The 16,951-nt window shown below is 42.8% G+C and overlaps 3 protein-coding genes across 3 annotated transcripts; 2 read left to right on the forward strand and 1 right to left on the reverse strand.

The window, feature by feature from the left end:
• Positions 1-634: 634 nt before the first annotated feature.
• Positions 635-2,898, forward strand: LOC139300254 (G2/mitotic-specific cyclin-B2-like). The gene is made up of 8 exons (XM_070923323.1): positions 635-661; positions 873-986; positions 1,174-1,467; positions 1,547-1,705; positions 1,780-2,016; positions 2,375-2,515; positions 2,599-2,709; positions 2,788-2,898. Exons 1-8 carry the CDS (start codon positions 635-637, stop codon positions 2,896-2,898), a joined length of 1,194 nt encoding a protein of 397 aa, XP_070779424.1.
• Positions 2,899-3,640: 742 nt separating this feature from the next.
• Positions 3,641-6,901, reverse strand: crybgx (crystallin beta gamma X). The gene is made up of 6 exons (XM_070903236.1): positions 6,858-6,901; positions 6,348-6,396; positions 6,092-6,213; positions 5,016-5,151; positions 4,424-4,563; positions 3,641-3,838 (listed from the first exon to the last, which is right to left on the reverse strand). Exons 1-6 carry the CDS (start codon positions 6,899-6,901, stop codon positions 3,706-3,708), a joined length of 624 nt encoding a protein of 207 aa, XP_070759337.1. The 3' UTR covers positions 3,641-3,705.
• Positions 6,902-10,201: 3,300 nt separating this feature from the next.
• On the forward strand, positions 10,202-16,437 carry lctla (lactase-like a). Its single transcript, XM_070903225.1, has 13 exons — positions 10,202-10,328; positions 10,418-10,578; positions 11,185-11,272; positions 11,484-11,593; positions 11,680-11,808; positions 11,904-11,999; positions 12,788-12,842; positions 12,936-13,097; positions 13,906-14,180; positions 15,046-15,172; positions 15,291-15,490; positions 15,577-15,640; positions 16,322-16,437. Exons 1-13 carry the CDS (start codon positions 10,202-10,204, stop codon positions 16,435-16,437), a joined length of 1,710 nt encoding a protein of 569 aa, XP_070759326.1.
• The last annotated feature ends 514 nt before the right edge of the window (positions 16,438-16,951 follow it).

Consider the following 16,951-nt stretch of genomic DNA (forward strand, 5'->3'; position numbering starts at 1 on the left):
GAAAATACTTGATTTTGTTGTTTTTTTTTAAATAAAGCACCAACGTTTGTGCCACAACCGGAGCTGAGAGAGCTCTTAAAGAATACCTGAGTGACTCCGTCAGGATTACGTGGCAGTGAATACGATATTAGGCCTCTGTGTCATTTGGACCAGACTTCCTCCAAAAACATGACAATTTTGAGCTCTTTAATTCCACCCATTAAGAAATTGAAAATGATTGAAATGGCCTTGAGTTTCCTGTCCAGGTGAGTGTCAGACTCCACCATCGGGGGGGGGGGGGCAATCTGATTTAGACTCTTTCCATATAGTTTAAATTTTCAATAGATACATGGGAGATCTGCATGTGTGTTCAGAACAATGTAAAACGCATCGTGGTTACTAAAATAGTTTAACATCATTATTATTATTCGATTTTTAAAGTCCTAAATCGTACCTTTGACCTTCGGCTGTCAGCCAATCAGGAGCGTCCTCTCAAAGCTGTATCCAATCAGATTTGACGGAGCGCTATTTGAAAGCGGCCCGTCTCCGTGTTGTTTACCTGCAGAAGTCGGTGTTCACGGGTCTTGTCGGTAACTTGTGCTGCTTGGTGCTAAAATAACTCGCCGTGTCGTTTCTTTAAGTCACGACGTTAAACATGTCTTCTGTGGAAGTTCGTGCTGTGGTGAGAAAACTGAAGTTATTTATGTTTTTCTGCGTTAAGTTGTTGGAGAAGCGGATGCTATTAGCTTCGCTAGCTAGCATCGTTAGCTAACATTACCGTGTGCTGCCTGCTTGGCTTCCTGTTCGCCTGTGCTTTTATAATGTAAATTAACGCCAGGCAGCATTTCTTAAGCTTCTGTAAGTTTTTAAGATTGCGTGTCCTTTTCTTTTAGCAGCTCTCAGCCGCAGAAAACCCGGTGAAGATGAGTAAAAGCACAGCAGCAGGTCTCAGGAGAGCTGCTCTCGGAGAGATCACCAACTTTCCTGCAGCAGCAGTCAACACAAAGGTAAGGTTACTGTGGTTTATGTGGTGTCCACTGAAGGGAGAGAGCTGCAGTCGGACTGAAGTAACTCAGTTTGACCTTCTTCTTAAATACACATTTAAACATGTCGCATTTTTCAGCTCTAACAAGCCTTTCAGCCCAAAACTCAAACACACATTTCTGACAAACTGCATTTGACTTGTTTCCTCAGAGGACGGGACGAGCCAAAGCATCAGCCAAACCGTCTTGTGCCCAAAAAGCTAAACCCACTGCGGTCCAGGTGGTGCATCCGGTAGTCCAGGTCCAAGCACCTGCAGATCCTCTCCCCCCAGTCTCAGAGGAGCCGGCTGACGTGTCCATGAAGGAGGATGAGGAGGAGCAGCTGTGCCAGGCCTTCTCTGAGGCGCTGCTCACTGTGCAGGACGTTGACGAGGAGGACGCGGACCTGCCGCAGCTCTGCTCACAATATGTCAAAGATATCTATAACTATCTACGCGTCCTGGAGGTAATTTATTCCCTCCATCAGCCAGACTCTCTGCTCTCAGCCTGCATGGGTTTGTGTTCATCACGGTCTGTTTCCACAGGTGCAGCAGGCTGTACGAGCCAACTACATGCAGGGTTATGAAATCACTGAACGCATGCGAGCTCTTCTGATCGACTGGCTGGTCCAGGTTCACTCCAGGTTCCAGCTGCTGCAGGAGACTCTGTACCTCACAGTTGCCATCCTGGATCGTTTTCTCCAGGTAAGAACTGTCTAAACGGTCTTTTCTCTTTGTGTTTTGTGAGCGGACTGAAACAGTTTCATGCTGTACTGCAGGTCCAGCCGGTCTCTCGCAGAAAGCTGCAGCTTGTTGGTGTGACCGCCATGTTGGTGGCCTGTAAATATGAGGAGATGTACGCTCCAGAGGTCGGAGACTTCGCCTACATCACAGACAACGCGTTTACCAAGTCTCAGATTCTGGAGATGGAGCAGGTGGTTTTGAGGACCATCAACTTTCAGCTTGGACGTCCTCTTCCATTACACTTCCTCAGACGGGCTTCCAAGGTGGCTAATGTGAGTTCTGGCAATAGATTTGAATGAATCCTGTTCAGAATTACATTGATCGATGTGCAAAGGAAGAACTACAGTATCTGATCAGTTTGACCTGGTTACATAAAGACGAGCAGCTTGAGCTCATGTTTCTTCCATTGCTGGAAAAGCTTAAATTTCTGTCTCCAGTTGCAGTGAATACATCTGTGTGCAAACATCTCTTCTGACATGAACGTGCGCTCATTTCAGGTCCAGGACTGGACAAATTAATGTGTACACAAGTGTTTCAGACTGGTTTGAATGTTGAGCTTTCGATAAGAGGATTTGTAAAATGTCAGCGTGTCCAGAGTTCTCAGCAGGCTGGATGTTGTTTCTGTCTCAGTCTGATGTAGAGAGACACACTCTGGCCAAGTATCTGATGGAGTTGACCCTCGTAGACTACGACATGGTGCACTATCGGCCCTCTGAGATCGCCGCTGCTTCCCTGTGTCTCTCCCAGCTGCTGCTTGACGGGCTGCCGTGGGTGAGTCTGCTGGAGAACCAGCCACTGGTTTAATGGGTGTAATTCTCTGCTGCTTCAGTAGTTTGACTGGTTTTCCTCCTCAGTCTCCTACACAGGAGCACTACTCGACTTATGACGAGGCCCACCTGAAGCCAATCATGCAGCACATCGCCAAAAATGTTGTGACGGTAAATGGCGGGAAAACAAAGTTCCAGGTGAGTTGGCTGACGCAAAGCACGAGAACTCATGATGTTGTTGAGCACAAATTAAACTTTAAATTTGTTCCTCTGCAGGCCGTCAAGAACAAATACTCGAGCAGCAAGCTGATGAAGATCAGCCTCATTCCTCAGCTGCAGTCAACAATCATCAAGAACATGGCGGCTGCTCTACTCAACAATCCTTGAGGGGAACTTCTACATTTCATCGGGACTTTTCAATTGCACTTTATTAGGTTTATAAATGTGGAGAAACTTAGTTTTTTTTTTTTAATAAAATGTTTTTATAGTTTTTGATCCAAGCTTTGTGGTTTGTTCAGAATTTGCAACTAGTGTTTGCTTTTTATATCTGACAGTTTGTGGTACACAAGCTTTTCCTCCAATGCACCTTAACGACATCCTGTCGCGCCTGAGCTGAGATGCTGCACAGCTTCCTATCTGAGGCTGTTTTACAACCAACGTGCATGAAGACATTTTATTTGAGATTTTTAAGTTCACCTCGTAGGTGAAGCAAGCGCCTTATTTGTTTGGCAACCAATGTTATCTGTGCTTTAGTCTCTCGTACTCCATTATGCATGTTAATGTTCCTGTATTGTGCAGAATTGCACTTGCATTTTGTGGAATATGTGGTGCTGTAACTTTATACATAACTTTGTTCATAAAGCTAAATAAAATATTTAGGTAGCTTAGCTTGTAGCACATTCTTTGCCTTGAGTTGACTCAAACAAGGCTGTCATTCTGTTGACATCAAGAGTAATTCTGGGGTCTAGATTTGGTTGTACCAGCTATTCATACATTTTTAGTAACCTTTTATCTATTGCTTGTGTTCAGTTCCATCTTAAACATTTCACTGACTCCATAAATTAAAAGAAATCAAACACCAAATACATTTGTCTTTTTCTTATTTATTACCAAAATAAGTGTCTGTAAAGCTGACAGGTTTCGTGTGTGGCGTTGGAGTCCAGTTGGTAGGACTCCGTAGATCAGAGGTGGTGTTTAGTTGAAGCGGACTCTGCGCATGGAGCCCACAGTGTTGCTCTGGCTGCCCCAGTCAGAGAAGTTGTTGTAATCACGCTTCTCCAGGATGTAATGAGGCCCTCTGTAGTTCGGCTCCTGATACACCACCCACCTGCACACACAACACAAAATTACCAAGAAAACTTTTGTGCAACAGAAAAATACAGTTACTGCTTTGACTGAATCATGTAGTCTCGTCACAAATCAAAAGGAAATGAATCGCTGACTAATTGTTTTTCTAACAGAAATGCCTTTTCTGTATCTGTGACGGTCAGTAAATTATATCTGGACTGTTGACTGTTGACTGACAACAGACACTTAAAAACATCACTTTCGGCTCTGGCAAAGTGTGACGGGTTTGCTGGACTTTGACGTTTCAGAGACCACACACTGAACTGAGAAAACAATAAAATAAACTTTGAACCTTTCAATTCATTATGAATGTACAATGGTGACTGGGATCTTCTGAGGAAGACCATGTGATGTGATCGAAAACTCCAGAACAGCTACTACATGGACCTTGTGGTGAGTTTTCTCAACATGCAATTTGTTTATGAAGACTTGAGACTTTCCTCTCACGTATCCCAAAAGACCACGAACGTACTGATGCTGCATCTTAGGACACCACAATCCATACGCCTGATTGATTCTGTATTGACACTCGGGGATCTATCAACAGGTGAGACGTTGCACTTACGCTCCTCCGAGCACGCGGATGGAGGCGACTCTGTTGAGGCTGTACCGGCTCATCAGGTTGGGGATGTCGTCCTGGATCTCCATCTTCTTACCAGAGAAGCCGCCTCGCTCAAACAGCTGAGCTCTGGCAGGGTTGTTGTCCTGAACACGTCACAAACAAACAGAAACACTGCAGTGAGAGAGTGTCGGTGGGTGGATGTGTTTCTGAATGTATCAGATAAGTCTAGTTTAGTCTAGTCTAGTTTATTATTTCCCCTCAGAGCTCAGCTCCGTGTTACTGCCTGGAAAATGAAAAACTTTACAGCCCGCACTTTAACAGATGTTCCTCCAAATCACTTTAGTGTCAAGCAAAACAAACGCTGTGACCTTTTATAACACAGTGTATTACAAAGTGTTACTGCACATTAGAGTGTACATGTGGGGTACCAATGAAATACTGAGTGGGTACCTACGGGTACACAGACAGAGGTGGGAACAGGGAGAACCTAGAACTAAATTACTGACACTTTCACAAAGTGGATGGATCTTCCATCGGATGTTAAAACTACGTCAGTGTTCCCCGGTGTTGTCTGTACTGTTACGTCATGCTTCACCTGTTTGACAGCGCGGACAGAGGAGACGTGGTCCACCTGAGCGCACCATTTGTCGTAGCAGTTGTACTCTCCCCGTTCGGACATGTCCCACAGGTACTGACGGCCCCGGAAGTTCTCATGCTCGTAACCGATCCATCTTTAAAAGAGCGGAGAAGAAGAGGAGAGAGATGAGCCGAAGACCGAAGCACACAGCAGAAACATGTGCAAGTGCTGAACACAATTTCAAGGATTTTCAGATTTGGTTATTGAGGTTTTGTTGAACAGAATTAAATATAATGAATTTCATGAAGTTTGGTGGACAGAAGAAATCAAGACAACAATTACAACAGTCCAATTTGACTCCAAACCCAGTACTGCTTTGAGCAGCTGTGGTAGAAAAGTATGTTAAACATCAAGGTTACATGTGGCTGTTGTTTCAATATTATATCCATATTTCGTAGTGAACCAGGTCCTGACTATGTGTTGAAATAGTCGCTGAAATGTGGGTGAAACAGTGGTTATACGCATCCTAGACATTTAAAAAGTGTGTTTGTGTTCTCTCTTCTGCAGTTCCTTTAATCCGAGACTATTTTCTCTTTCAGGAGACAATAAAAACAACCTGGAACCTTTAAATTTAGTGCAGCTTTAACTTTGCTGTACACCTGTATTTGACCTGAGTAAATACAGGGTTTGGATTCATTTCTTGGACTAATTGTCTCATTGTGGAAATCAGTTTTTGATCACTGTGTTTTCCTGGCCCAACGTTCATCTGTCCACCAAACCCAGTGGGAATTAGTTTATATTTAATGCTGACCAGAGACAGATTAATATTAAAGCCTCCTTGTTAGATGTAATGACAGAGTACATATTTACAGATGCCCATTTGAACCACTTGGTTTTCGGTTTCTGGTATAATTATATCCACTTTTACACATTTGGAGTTCCCTTCTGTAAAAGGTGACCCGAGTGTGATGACTGAAGTCCACTGAAAGGCTACAGATACTGTTGATACTATTGTTTTCTTTTCTCGTCTCTTTCAGACAGCCGTGTGTGTTGCAGAGACCCGTCCTCGACTGTAGGTGGTGGTGTAGACTTACGCTCCGCCCTCCACCTGCACAGAGTTACATCTCTCTGGGAAGTTCTTGTCACTGAGCCTGACGCAGTCAGAACTCAGGTCCAGCCGCCTGCCGGCGAAGTTCCGCTGCTCGAAAAGGGTCACCTGAGGGCAGAGACACCACGGGAAACATGACTGATGAAGAATGTTAACGTGCACCAACAATTCAGCCCCATAGAGTCGATACCAGGCAAGTAAAAAGGGACCTCATCTGCTCAGAGTGACTCCACTCTACTCACCCTCCCACTGGACCCGTAGAAGGCACGTTGGAGCACAGACCCCAGCTTGCTGTAGATATAGAAGCATTTTTAATGAATAATTATACCTTTAACACACCGCTCAATCATTAAAATCACAATCACAGAGAAACTTTACAAACATTCAGGTGTGTGGAAGTGAAACTGAAGACCTGAGCCACTGAAAGTGTCAGTAGTTATGTCATTTTGGTCAACAAACATTGTAGTTTTCATTTCTATTCCAAACTGTTAGTGGTTCAGAAGGATTGTCGTGCTTCAGTCTTTTGAATTAAAACCATCAACTTGCACGTGTACAGTACGTGTGTCTCCTACGACAACCATCACTCTTCAGGTGATTTTGGGAAACTGGTGTTGGAGGCGTCACAGAGAGCAGAGCATGAGAACCAGCAGGAGGTGGGATGTGGAGCCACCACGGGCCCACCCACCAGGGCACCTCTGACCGGGGGGTCTGACTCTGTGGGCCCCGGCTGGTGCGCGGCGCTCTCAACATACCTGGTTTGTTGGGCTAATCCTGGGACCTTAGTAAAGATGTTCATGTCAGCTCTGCGAGGCAACAAGAAAGGCCCTTAAATATAGCAAGTTGAGGTGAGCCCACAGGTACTGGAAAGCTCAGAGTGGTTCTGCAACAGTCGTCGGGGCCCTGGACACCATTGATATGCTAAACACACAACAACCATGCTCATGTTGTCTTCTCTGTCCACACACACACACACACACACACACACATCATCAGCTGCAAACACTGCAACCGCATGCAGAGCACAAAAAAAACATACACGCAGAGCATTTGAAATAGATGTGTGCATGCAGATATACAAACACAAGGAGCAGAGAGAACAGAGCTTCTGTACACACACACACACACACACACACACACACACACACACACACACACACACACACACTGACATGTAAATGTGAGAGTGCAGTGCCAACAGTTTTGGCTTTGAACAATTCAGCATTTCTCACAACAATGCTCCGTAAACAATGCACCTTATGATAATGGCTGTATTCAAGCTTTGTGCAGGGCCAGCTCCAGCTCACTGTATTCACTGCAGAGGTCGCGACCCTGAGGGGGGGGGGGGGGGGGGGGGCTGTCAGAGAGCCTCTGTAAACCTGAATGTACAGATTAGACTTTACTATTCCGACAGTCCCACTGCTGCACATTTGTGTAACTGGCGAGCAGCAGCTGATGGTTCAGCCGCCTGGTTTACATTTAAATCTTAGTGATGTGATGTAGACATCATTTACATATCTGACATATTGTTTCATTAAATATTCTCTGAGAGTCGAGTCAATTTAGGTTATACAGCCCAAAATCACAAAGTGTCGCCCCTCGGCCTGGAGCAGAACGAGCAAGAGCTGCAGGGTGGTGTCCACTGTGTACAGAGTAGATATCCATAGTATCAGTAATACACTTACAATATGAAGTAAATAAGGTACAATAGTAGGGGCGGGGATACAGTAATAGTACAGTAATAGTACTGTAGTCCACACGTTTGCATTCAGGTAGGTTGGACGATGTAGACTGTAATACAAACGGCTCAGTTTGTCAGCTGCAACATTTGAAAGTGATTGAAATGAACAGACTGAAAACTTTATCTTATTATATAAAACAGATTACATAATTTGCATTTGAAAAAAAAGGTAATAAATTGCAATGTCTGTCATCGCAATACTCAGCATATCGCAAAATGTTTAAAATCGCAATATCACTGTATTGTGACTTAAGTATAATATCGTGTCGTGGGGCCTCTGGTGATTCCCACCACTACATGGAAGAGTAATACAATTAGTAACAGAGGCAAAACCAAAAGGTCGAGGAGACTATTAGACTACTCTGAAAACTCACACAACTTATTCTGTGTGTAGTTCTGCATAAATAAAAAGGACAGCATGTAATCGGCTGTTAATGTGAAGTTGTTAACTCGCTTGTGTGATATGTAGCTTCTAGTATAATCTGTTTATCTATATTATGCTGCGAGCTTTTCAAGGGATCATAGACTTCAGGAGGAATAGGACCCCCTACCCTCCTGATGGGGCATCTGTTGAGGGAGTGGACAGTTTTAAATCAAATCGTTCGCTCTGGTCCGATAACACTGACTGTTTCCTGAAAACGTCACAACAAATGCTCTTTTCTTAGATGCCTTAAGAAGTGTCTACTAAAACCTGTCCATCAGTGAACTACTGACAGTCAGTGTGCTCTCGGGAGGTTTAATAAAGACAGAGTCACTCTAAAAACTGAGTATTAGATGAATATTACAAACGTATTGAGATCATTTCTACAGAAAGCATGCAGGACAATAAAAAGAAGAAAAGAGAACATTAAAGGTAGAATAAAGAAGCACATTATACCACATTGTCAGGTTTTTCACAGTAAAAGGAGCTTAATTATGCACATCACACGCTACACATTTATTTTTGAATAAATGTTTTTGACTCAGGAAATATTGTTTTTCATCAATTGTTTTTAATGAAAATTCAGTCCAACAAAATCTTTTAATTTGGTCCACAAAAAGATAGAAACAGTTTCCAATATAACGCAAACTGAACTCCTCTCTGACGCGTTCATTAACAAAAACAACAATCTGAAACTTCACATATGAAGTATTTATATTGGCGGGGATATTGTAGTGGACTATGTGACATTGTATAGATGTTTCTGTTATTGTGTCCACCCCATGTATGTGAAGAATAAAGAGTAAAGACACTCATCTCCAGAATGGCTCATCTTTTGATCTCTACTTGTCTTTCACTGTTAAAGACATCCGAGTGCTGAATATCTTGTTGTGTTTTACAGCTAAATACAGTTTGAAGCCATGAAAACATAAAACGTTAGAGACCAAGCTGCACATGCATCAGGCTCACTGACATTAACTTTGCTTACAGTGTCAAAATCCCTCCTTTTTCCAAAAGATCTGTTGGCCCCAGCAAATTCACGCTCACACTCCACTGACTTCAAATGGAGCGGTATTCAGTGTGTGTGTGGAGGGGGGGGGGCTGGTCGTGGCTGTGTGTGTGCTGATGAATAGCAGAAAATGTCCTGGATGCTTCACTCTGTTTTGTTTTTGTAACATTGGCAGTGAACCTGCCGGTGACACTGGGGAGCATTAACTAGGTCCAGAAGCTTGGGGACGTTTCTTGCATTTTGGAGCAGTTTCCAGCGGAGACAAATGCAGGACGTGCAGCAGGTCAGACATCTATATGTGGTTCTGAGTGAGGCAGCTGGGGCTGAGACAGACACTGAGCAAAGGGACAGATGTAGGGAGGGAAACAGCTCAGGACGTTCAGGCGACTTTACATTTTTTACCCACTTTTATTTCTTAATCTTGGCCGTCTTTTGCACCACTGAAGATATACAACAGCTTGAGATGTCGCTCATCCTGACTGTGCTGGACAAGCTGGTTTACTTTCTGTCTCTGATAGCGTTTTGTGTCAGCGTGTCTTACAGCTGGCTGAAATGAAACTAGATTCTTCCTTTATATCCATGAGGTCTGATAATGACTGGGTGCTTTTTCAGTGGATATTTAACAAATGATCCTGAGGTTTGGGGTTTGAGTTAGGATGGTTTTACTCAGAGCCTGTGGACACCTGACACCTCTGCGTGAGTTTCTGAATCTCTGTTTTACTTTAACATGTCTGTATGTGCTGTGACCTGCGTCCACTCATCCAGCTCAGGGTAGACTAACAGGAGCAGCAGCCTTGTAGCTCTTCTGACAGGTATTTGATTAACATTAGCATGTGGGCCGTGATATCTGTGAAATCAGAGTTCAAACTGGGTCATTCTTGTCCTCTAGGTGTAACTGAAGACAGTGAGCTCCTTGCCAAAGACCACGATGCTGCAGCGGTGCATCCTGAGGCCGTACCATGTGCTTGCACTGGTGCTGTGTGTGTCAGCCAGTGAGGACTTTGACTGGACGAAGAACGAGAGGACGTCTTTCTACTACGGCACCTTCCCGACTGGTACGACACAAACCGCCAAAGTCATTACCAAAGTAAACAAGTAAACTGCAAAGCGCTGACATTTATCGTTGCTTTGTTTACCTCTGCAGGTTTCTCCTGGGGGGCTGGCAGCTCCGCCTATCAGACTGAAGGAGCCTGGAACATAGATGGCAAAGGGATGAGCATCTGGGATGCATTTGCCCACAAAAAGGGGAAAATATTCTTAAATGACACGGGAGACTCGTCGTGTGAGGGCTACTACAAATTCAAGGTGACATGCAGAAGACTTTAGCACCTCTCCAGAAAAGGAGAAGGCACAGACTATATACTGAAACACATTCTTCATTTTAGTTTTAAGTGGTTTCCTGACAGTATCATACATATTTCAGCTCTTCATTGTAGCTATATGATGTACACACTGAGTGAAATACTTATTTAAACCCATGTTTTTTATGGCTACACTATTCCATCAAATGGAAATATTATGTGCATTATTATAGACACCTTTCTCCATAACGTTAAGATGTCCACTAGAATTTAAATAATTTGGGGAAATTAATATTTAACTACAGCCAGGAAACGTTTAGCTTAGCTTAGCATAAACAGGGGGGGAAACAGCTAGCCTGGACTGTCCAAGCGAGCTAAAACCAACAAGATATAACATGTTAATCAGTGAACTTTAGAGGACAGAGCCAGGCTAGCTGTTTCCCCCTGTTTCCAGTCTTTGTGCTAAGCTAAGCTAATCACCTCCTGGCTCCAGAGTGGTATCGAAGTTCTCATCTGTGAACATCTGTTGATGAGAGTTACAGCTTTTCTGTTTTGTCTTCACCCCCAACTGCAAAGATTTTCAAAATGTGTTCGGCTGTTTGTGTTGAAGGATGACATCACCTTGATGAAGGACATGAAGCTGAATCATTATCGTTTCTCCATCTCCTGGCCAAGGATCTTACCGAGCGGACTGAAAAGTAACCAAATACCTGACCTATTTTTTCTCTCTCACTGTGGTGGAAAGTCATTCTTTACCATTTTTAAATGTTTTATTATTTACTATGTTGTCATTTTTATTTGCTGGTTATTGAACCAGAAAATTAATCAGCATTAATATTCCTTATTAAATGTGAGGATTTCCTGCTTTTCTCTGCTCTATGACATCGTTTATTATTCCAACTCTTTCAGGTGAACACATCAACGAGAAAGGAATCAAATATTACGATGACCTGATTAACATGCTGCTGGACAATAAGATCACACCCATTGTTACTTTGTACCACTGGGATTTACCGCAGGTGAGCTCTGAACTCACTGAACTTTTTGTTTTGAATTCACAGCTTGGAGGCGACAGCGTGGATACTAACACGGTTTTACTCCCCAGGTGTTACAGGAGAAGTACGGCGGCTGGCAGAACATCAGCATGGTGAACTACTTCAACGACTTTGCCAACTTGTGCTTTGAAAGATTTGGAAACAGAGTGAAGTACTGGATCACTTTCAACAACCCGTGGGTACGTCAGGTCGGAGAGAAGTGGTGCATTCGCTGTCCTGTGAACAGATGTAATCTTTGAGTTGGACATCAGAGGGTGTTGTCTTGTGTTTTCAGTCCATTGCTGTGGAGGGATATGAAACAGGGGAACATGCACCCGGACTGAAGCTGAAGGGGACAGGAGCGTACAAAGCTGCCCACCACATTATCAAGGTGAAACTCAAGAGAGGATGGTTGGTGTCCAGTTTGGTGTCCAAGGCCGGATTATAAACCCAGCCACGCAGGCAGCGGGACCTAAATGTCCCAGTTTCACTGCATGTCCACTTGTCTTCGTAATATGATTAGTAGATGAGCCCTGTGTCCAAATCTACTTTTAAGAGCTTATCTATTTAGACAGAACAATCTCACCACAAAGTCCATTTAGTAGCTGATCTTGAGCTTTCGATAGATAGTCCAGCATAAGAGTACTGGCCGGTCGTCTGCTGGACGAGGATTTAACCCTGCGGACTGAAAAGCAGCCAAATGCCTGGCCTTTTTCACTGTGCGGGAATATCGTTCATTATCATGGTTTTTTGATTTGCTAATTATCGATAAGATAAATTGATTAATCATTTAAGTCACTCATCAAACAAAAGTGGTGACATTTGTTGCTTCCATCTTTTTAAATGTGAAGATTTTCTGTTTTCCAACACTGTAAATTAAATATTTTTGGCAATTTTGACAAAACAAGCAATTTGAAGAGGGCTTTTTAAAATATTCATATCAAAGTCATCTTTCACTGGCAACTAGCAAATATTACGATGACCTTAATAATGTCTTGTAATTATGTTTATATACGATATTTACATTTTGTCCAAAGTGACGAACAAATGAGGTACAATCGAAGCCACAGCAGATTGAGGAGAAGCCTTAGAGAATAAGTCTTCCACCTGGCTGCAGGTGCATGCTCTACTAATGTCAACTAATCAAGGTGACACAGTTCCCTTCTGTCTTTGAAACAGGCACATGCTAAAGTTTGGCACACCTATGACATGCAGTGGCGAAGCAAACAAAAAGGTAAAAAGAAAAACTGACGGCACAAATTGTTTGTGATTGAAGTCAAAGATAAGTTTCCACCTGCTGGACTGTTAAGTTGCTGTGTGTGTCCAGGCCTGGTTGGGATCTCGCTGACGGCTGACTGGGGGGAACCGGTGGACATCACCAACCAGAGGGACATTGAAGCAGCGGAGAGATACATCCAGTTCTACATGGGATGGTTTGCTACTCCCATCTTCAACGGAGACTACCCCCAGGTTATGAAAGATTATATCGGTACGTCATCTCATGATATCTTCTGTCCTCACTGGAAAAATGTCAGCATCTGTCATTTGGTTTGGTGGTGGTGGAACTTTACATTAATATTTAGTAATTTAGCGACATATTAACGAGGTACAATCCAAGCCGCAGGAGATCAAGGACAAGCCTTTGAGAACATTTAGTTCCACGTGACACGAGGGCCACAAGCCTTGCAGGTGCCTGAAATAACATACAAGTGCCTAGCAAATATTAGCATATTAGGTGAGCAAGTACTCTTGGAAGAGGTTGGTCTTCAAGACAGAAAAGGATTCTGCAGACTGAATCGAGCTGCAGGAGAAGAGTGTGGATTTAGATCTCCTGCCTCACAATGACAGCAGGACTAGTAAGAAGGCTCATGAACCTGAATCAGTTTGGATGAGGTTAGAATGAAGGTTTTAGTCACAGTTAGTTAAGAAAAACGAATGAATTAGGAATTAGTAATTGAGAATCGACCTGCTGATGCAGTGTGTTTATTTACATGTATGCATGTTCATAGTCACACATTTTTCTCCAGGAAACAGCGCGTGTTGTTAGTTTGCAGTCAATCATTTTGTGATGTCTTCCGAATATTTCTTGCAATGATTTATGCATTTGATAAAATTGTAACAATTACTACCAGAAAGTCTCACAGACAACTGTGTCAGATAGATGAAGAAGAAACTGCACAAGGACCAAATTCAAAGAACTATATGAAGATGAAGATCTGAGGGCTGATACGTGGTTGGGAATGTTTTGTTTTTTTAGATTTGGTTATTATTGGTTGGTTATTATTTTGAACCTGTAGGCAGGAAGAGTGGCCAGCAGGGCCTGGGAGCTTCACGGCTGCCCGTCTTCTCGCCTCAGGAGAAGAGTTACATCAAGGGGACCTGTGACTTCCTGGGCCTCGGCCATTTCACTACTCGCTACGTCACCCTGAAGAATTACCCATCAGGCCTCGGAGACAGCTACTTTGCAGATCGTGACCTTGCTGAGCTGGTTGACCCACAATGGCCTGATCCCGGTTCTGAGTGGCTCTATTCGGTTCCCTGGGGCTTCCGACGCTTGTTGAACTTTGTCAAGGTACGCGACACAAATTTGAATACAAATCTAGATATCCAGCTGTATAAGACCCGTCGGATATAGAATGAATCTTTTCATGTTTCTGGGAAAACTGGGTTTTTGTACTACGAGTCAAACTAATATGTGATGGCTCTCACGGCCATCCAAAGTCATGTGATGCGAAGAATTTAGAGCCAAATAAAACAAGGACCTAAAAGCTTTTAAAAAAGCAATGGATGGCTTTGAAAGCACTGGAATTTTAAAGGAATTGTTTGATATTTTTCGCTTATAAGTTAGGTGAGAAGATGGATACCACTCTCATGTCTGTAGGTGAAGTATGAGGCTAGAGCCAGGAGGTGATAATCTTAGCTTAGCATAAAGACTAGAAGCGGGGGGAACAGCTAGCCTGGCTCTGTACAAAGTTCAAAAATACACCTACCAGCGACTCTGAAGGTCAATAATCAAGTTATATCTTGTTTGTTTAATTACAACAATTACTGTAAAAACGGTTTCAGTGGGAGTTTCTTAGTGTAATTATTTATTGACAAACAACAGTAATCAATCCGCCCAGCACTTCTGTGCATACATATTTTTGAACGTTGCAGAGAGCCAGGCTAGCTGTTTCCCCCTGCTTCCAGTCTTTATGCTCAGCTAAGCTAATCACCTACTGGCTCCAGCTCTGTAGTTATCCATCTTATCATCAAATAACAAAATTATACAGAAAAATTTATAATATAAAAACAAATGTATTCAAGAAATGTCACATATATATACAAATAATAACTTGTATAAATATATTGTACAAGTAAATCTAAGTACGTAATGATATGAACACATCAGTATGTTTACCATCAAACCTGAATGTAATATAATGCCTCTTCAACAGACTCAGTATGGAAACCCCATGATATACGTGACAGAAAACGGTGTGTCAGAGAAAATGCTCTGCACCGACCTCTGTGATGACTGGAGGATGCAGTACTTTAAAGACTACATCAATGAAATGCTCAAAGGTGAAACAACAACTCAACTCAGAGATAACATCAAAAAAGACGGATTTTACTGTGTGTGTGTGTTTTCTGCCACGTTCAAACTAAATGTGCTTGTTTCTTCCGCTGGTTCAACTTACAGCGATTAAGGACGGGGTGAATGTGAAGGGTTACACCGCCTGGTCTCTCCTCGACAACTTTGAGTGGGATGAAGGATACTCCGAGAGGTTCGGACTCTATTATGTGGACTTCAGGAACAAAAACAAACCACGCTACCCGAAGGCCTCAGTCCAGTTCTATAAACGCATCATCAGCTCTAACGGCTTTCCCAATCAGAGAGAGGTAAACTCCAACAACACACTCCACGTTAAAAATCCCTCCGGAGCAGAATATGTTGATCAACTGTTGAGGTTGTCTGATCTTTACAGGTGGAGAGCTGGAAGAGGAAAGCCGTAGAGACTTGCTCCTCCAGTAACCAGCTCCTGGCTGCAGGTTAGTACAATAAAGCATTAAAGATGTAGGCTGTGATAAGCTAGGTGGGGCCAAACAAAGAAAGATTCTGTCTCAAGCTTGTTATTCCGCTATCTAACAGGGTTTTTCTTTGTTTTGCCCCTCCAGCTAGAAGAAAGTCCCAGGGAAATCAGGAACATGCAGGAATGCAAAAGGCTTGGCCAGTGCATGATGAAGTTTAGGTACAAAAGTTGAAGCGTTTCTGAGTGAGATCAACACGAGTGTTTATGCTATGCTACTTTATACTTTGACTTCATTTCAGAGGCAAATACCTCGAATACTGAAGCCACTACACTTCACTGCTGCAGTTATGAGTCACTTTGCAGATTAAGATTTTATTTTCTACATTCTACTTAGAAGATATGACACATTTAACTCTTTTAGAACAAACTACCCAACAATAAATAAATTAGCTTTAGCTAATTAGCACTTACAAGGAGCATATTTCAAATGGTTTATGAAATGCAACTTATAGTTTTACTACTAGTAGTTTCTGTCTTGTATTGTTTTGTCTGTACTTTTCTGTTGACTTTTGTGTTTTTAATGTACGTACCTACTGTTGAGTTTGTTTTGTACCGTCTCTTGTTTATCTGCATTGCAAATGAGCTTAGGCTATAAATGCTGTGGTTGACGTTTACTTACATTTCCATTCCTGTGTTTCAGATCCGCTGATAGGCCACATGGAGATGGTGACAGAGATTGTGGTTCCCACAGTGTGCACGCTCTGCATCCTCCTCAGTGCAATCTTCCTCATGTTCCTGCTGCGTGGACGCCTCTGAGAGCACACACACACACACACACACACACACAGTCTGTTTTCATCAAACCAGACGTCAGTGGCCTTGAAGCCGAAGACATGAACCTGAGAGTGACTTCAAAGGTGTAAAACTTTATCCTGTCCCGAGCATTGTGTTGATTTAACTGTCCTGCTGTTCTGTTTTGAATAAACACCTTTTCAGGTTGTTACCATTGAGTCAAAATGGCCGGTGCCCGTCACAACTCTGGAGGAATGAATTCAAGCTTGGTATATGACTTTTTATTTTTCAACAAACTGGTCTTGTGTGGTTTTTGACGTAGCTAAGTTTTATAGGTTACTCAAGCTAACTGCAGAGAGGAGGTGGTTTATTGTCAACAAGTTTGTAAGATTAAGAAATAAGAGTGATGGAGATAAAGTGTTGTACTCTCTGTGGATCATAAACTTCAATCTCAAATAAATTTTTAAGACTTTAATTCTGCTGATTATTGAGTGAGAAACTTCTGTGCTGATGAATCTTGCGCGTTAATCATGACACA

This window comes from Enoplosus armatus, chromosome 1 (assembly GCF_043641665.1).
Source record: "Enoplosus armatus isolate fEnoArm2 chromosome 1, fEnoArm2.hap1, whole genome shotgun sequence".
In the NCBI taxonomy this organism is placed as follows: Eukaryota; Metazoa; Chordata; class Actinopteri; order Centrarchiformes; family Enoplosidae; genus Enoplosus; species Enoplosus armatus.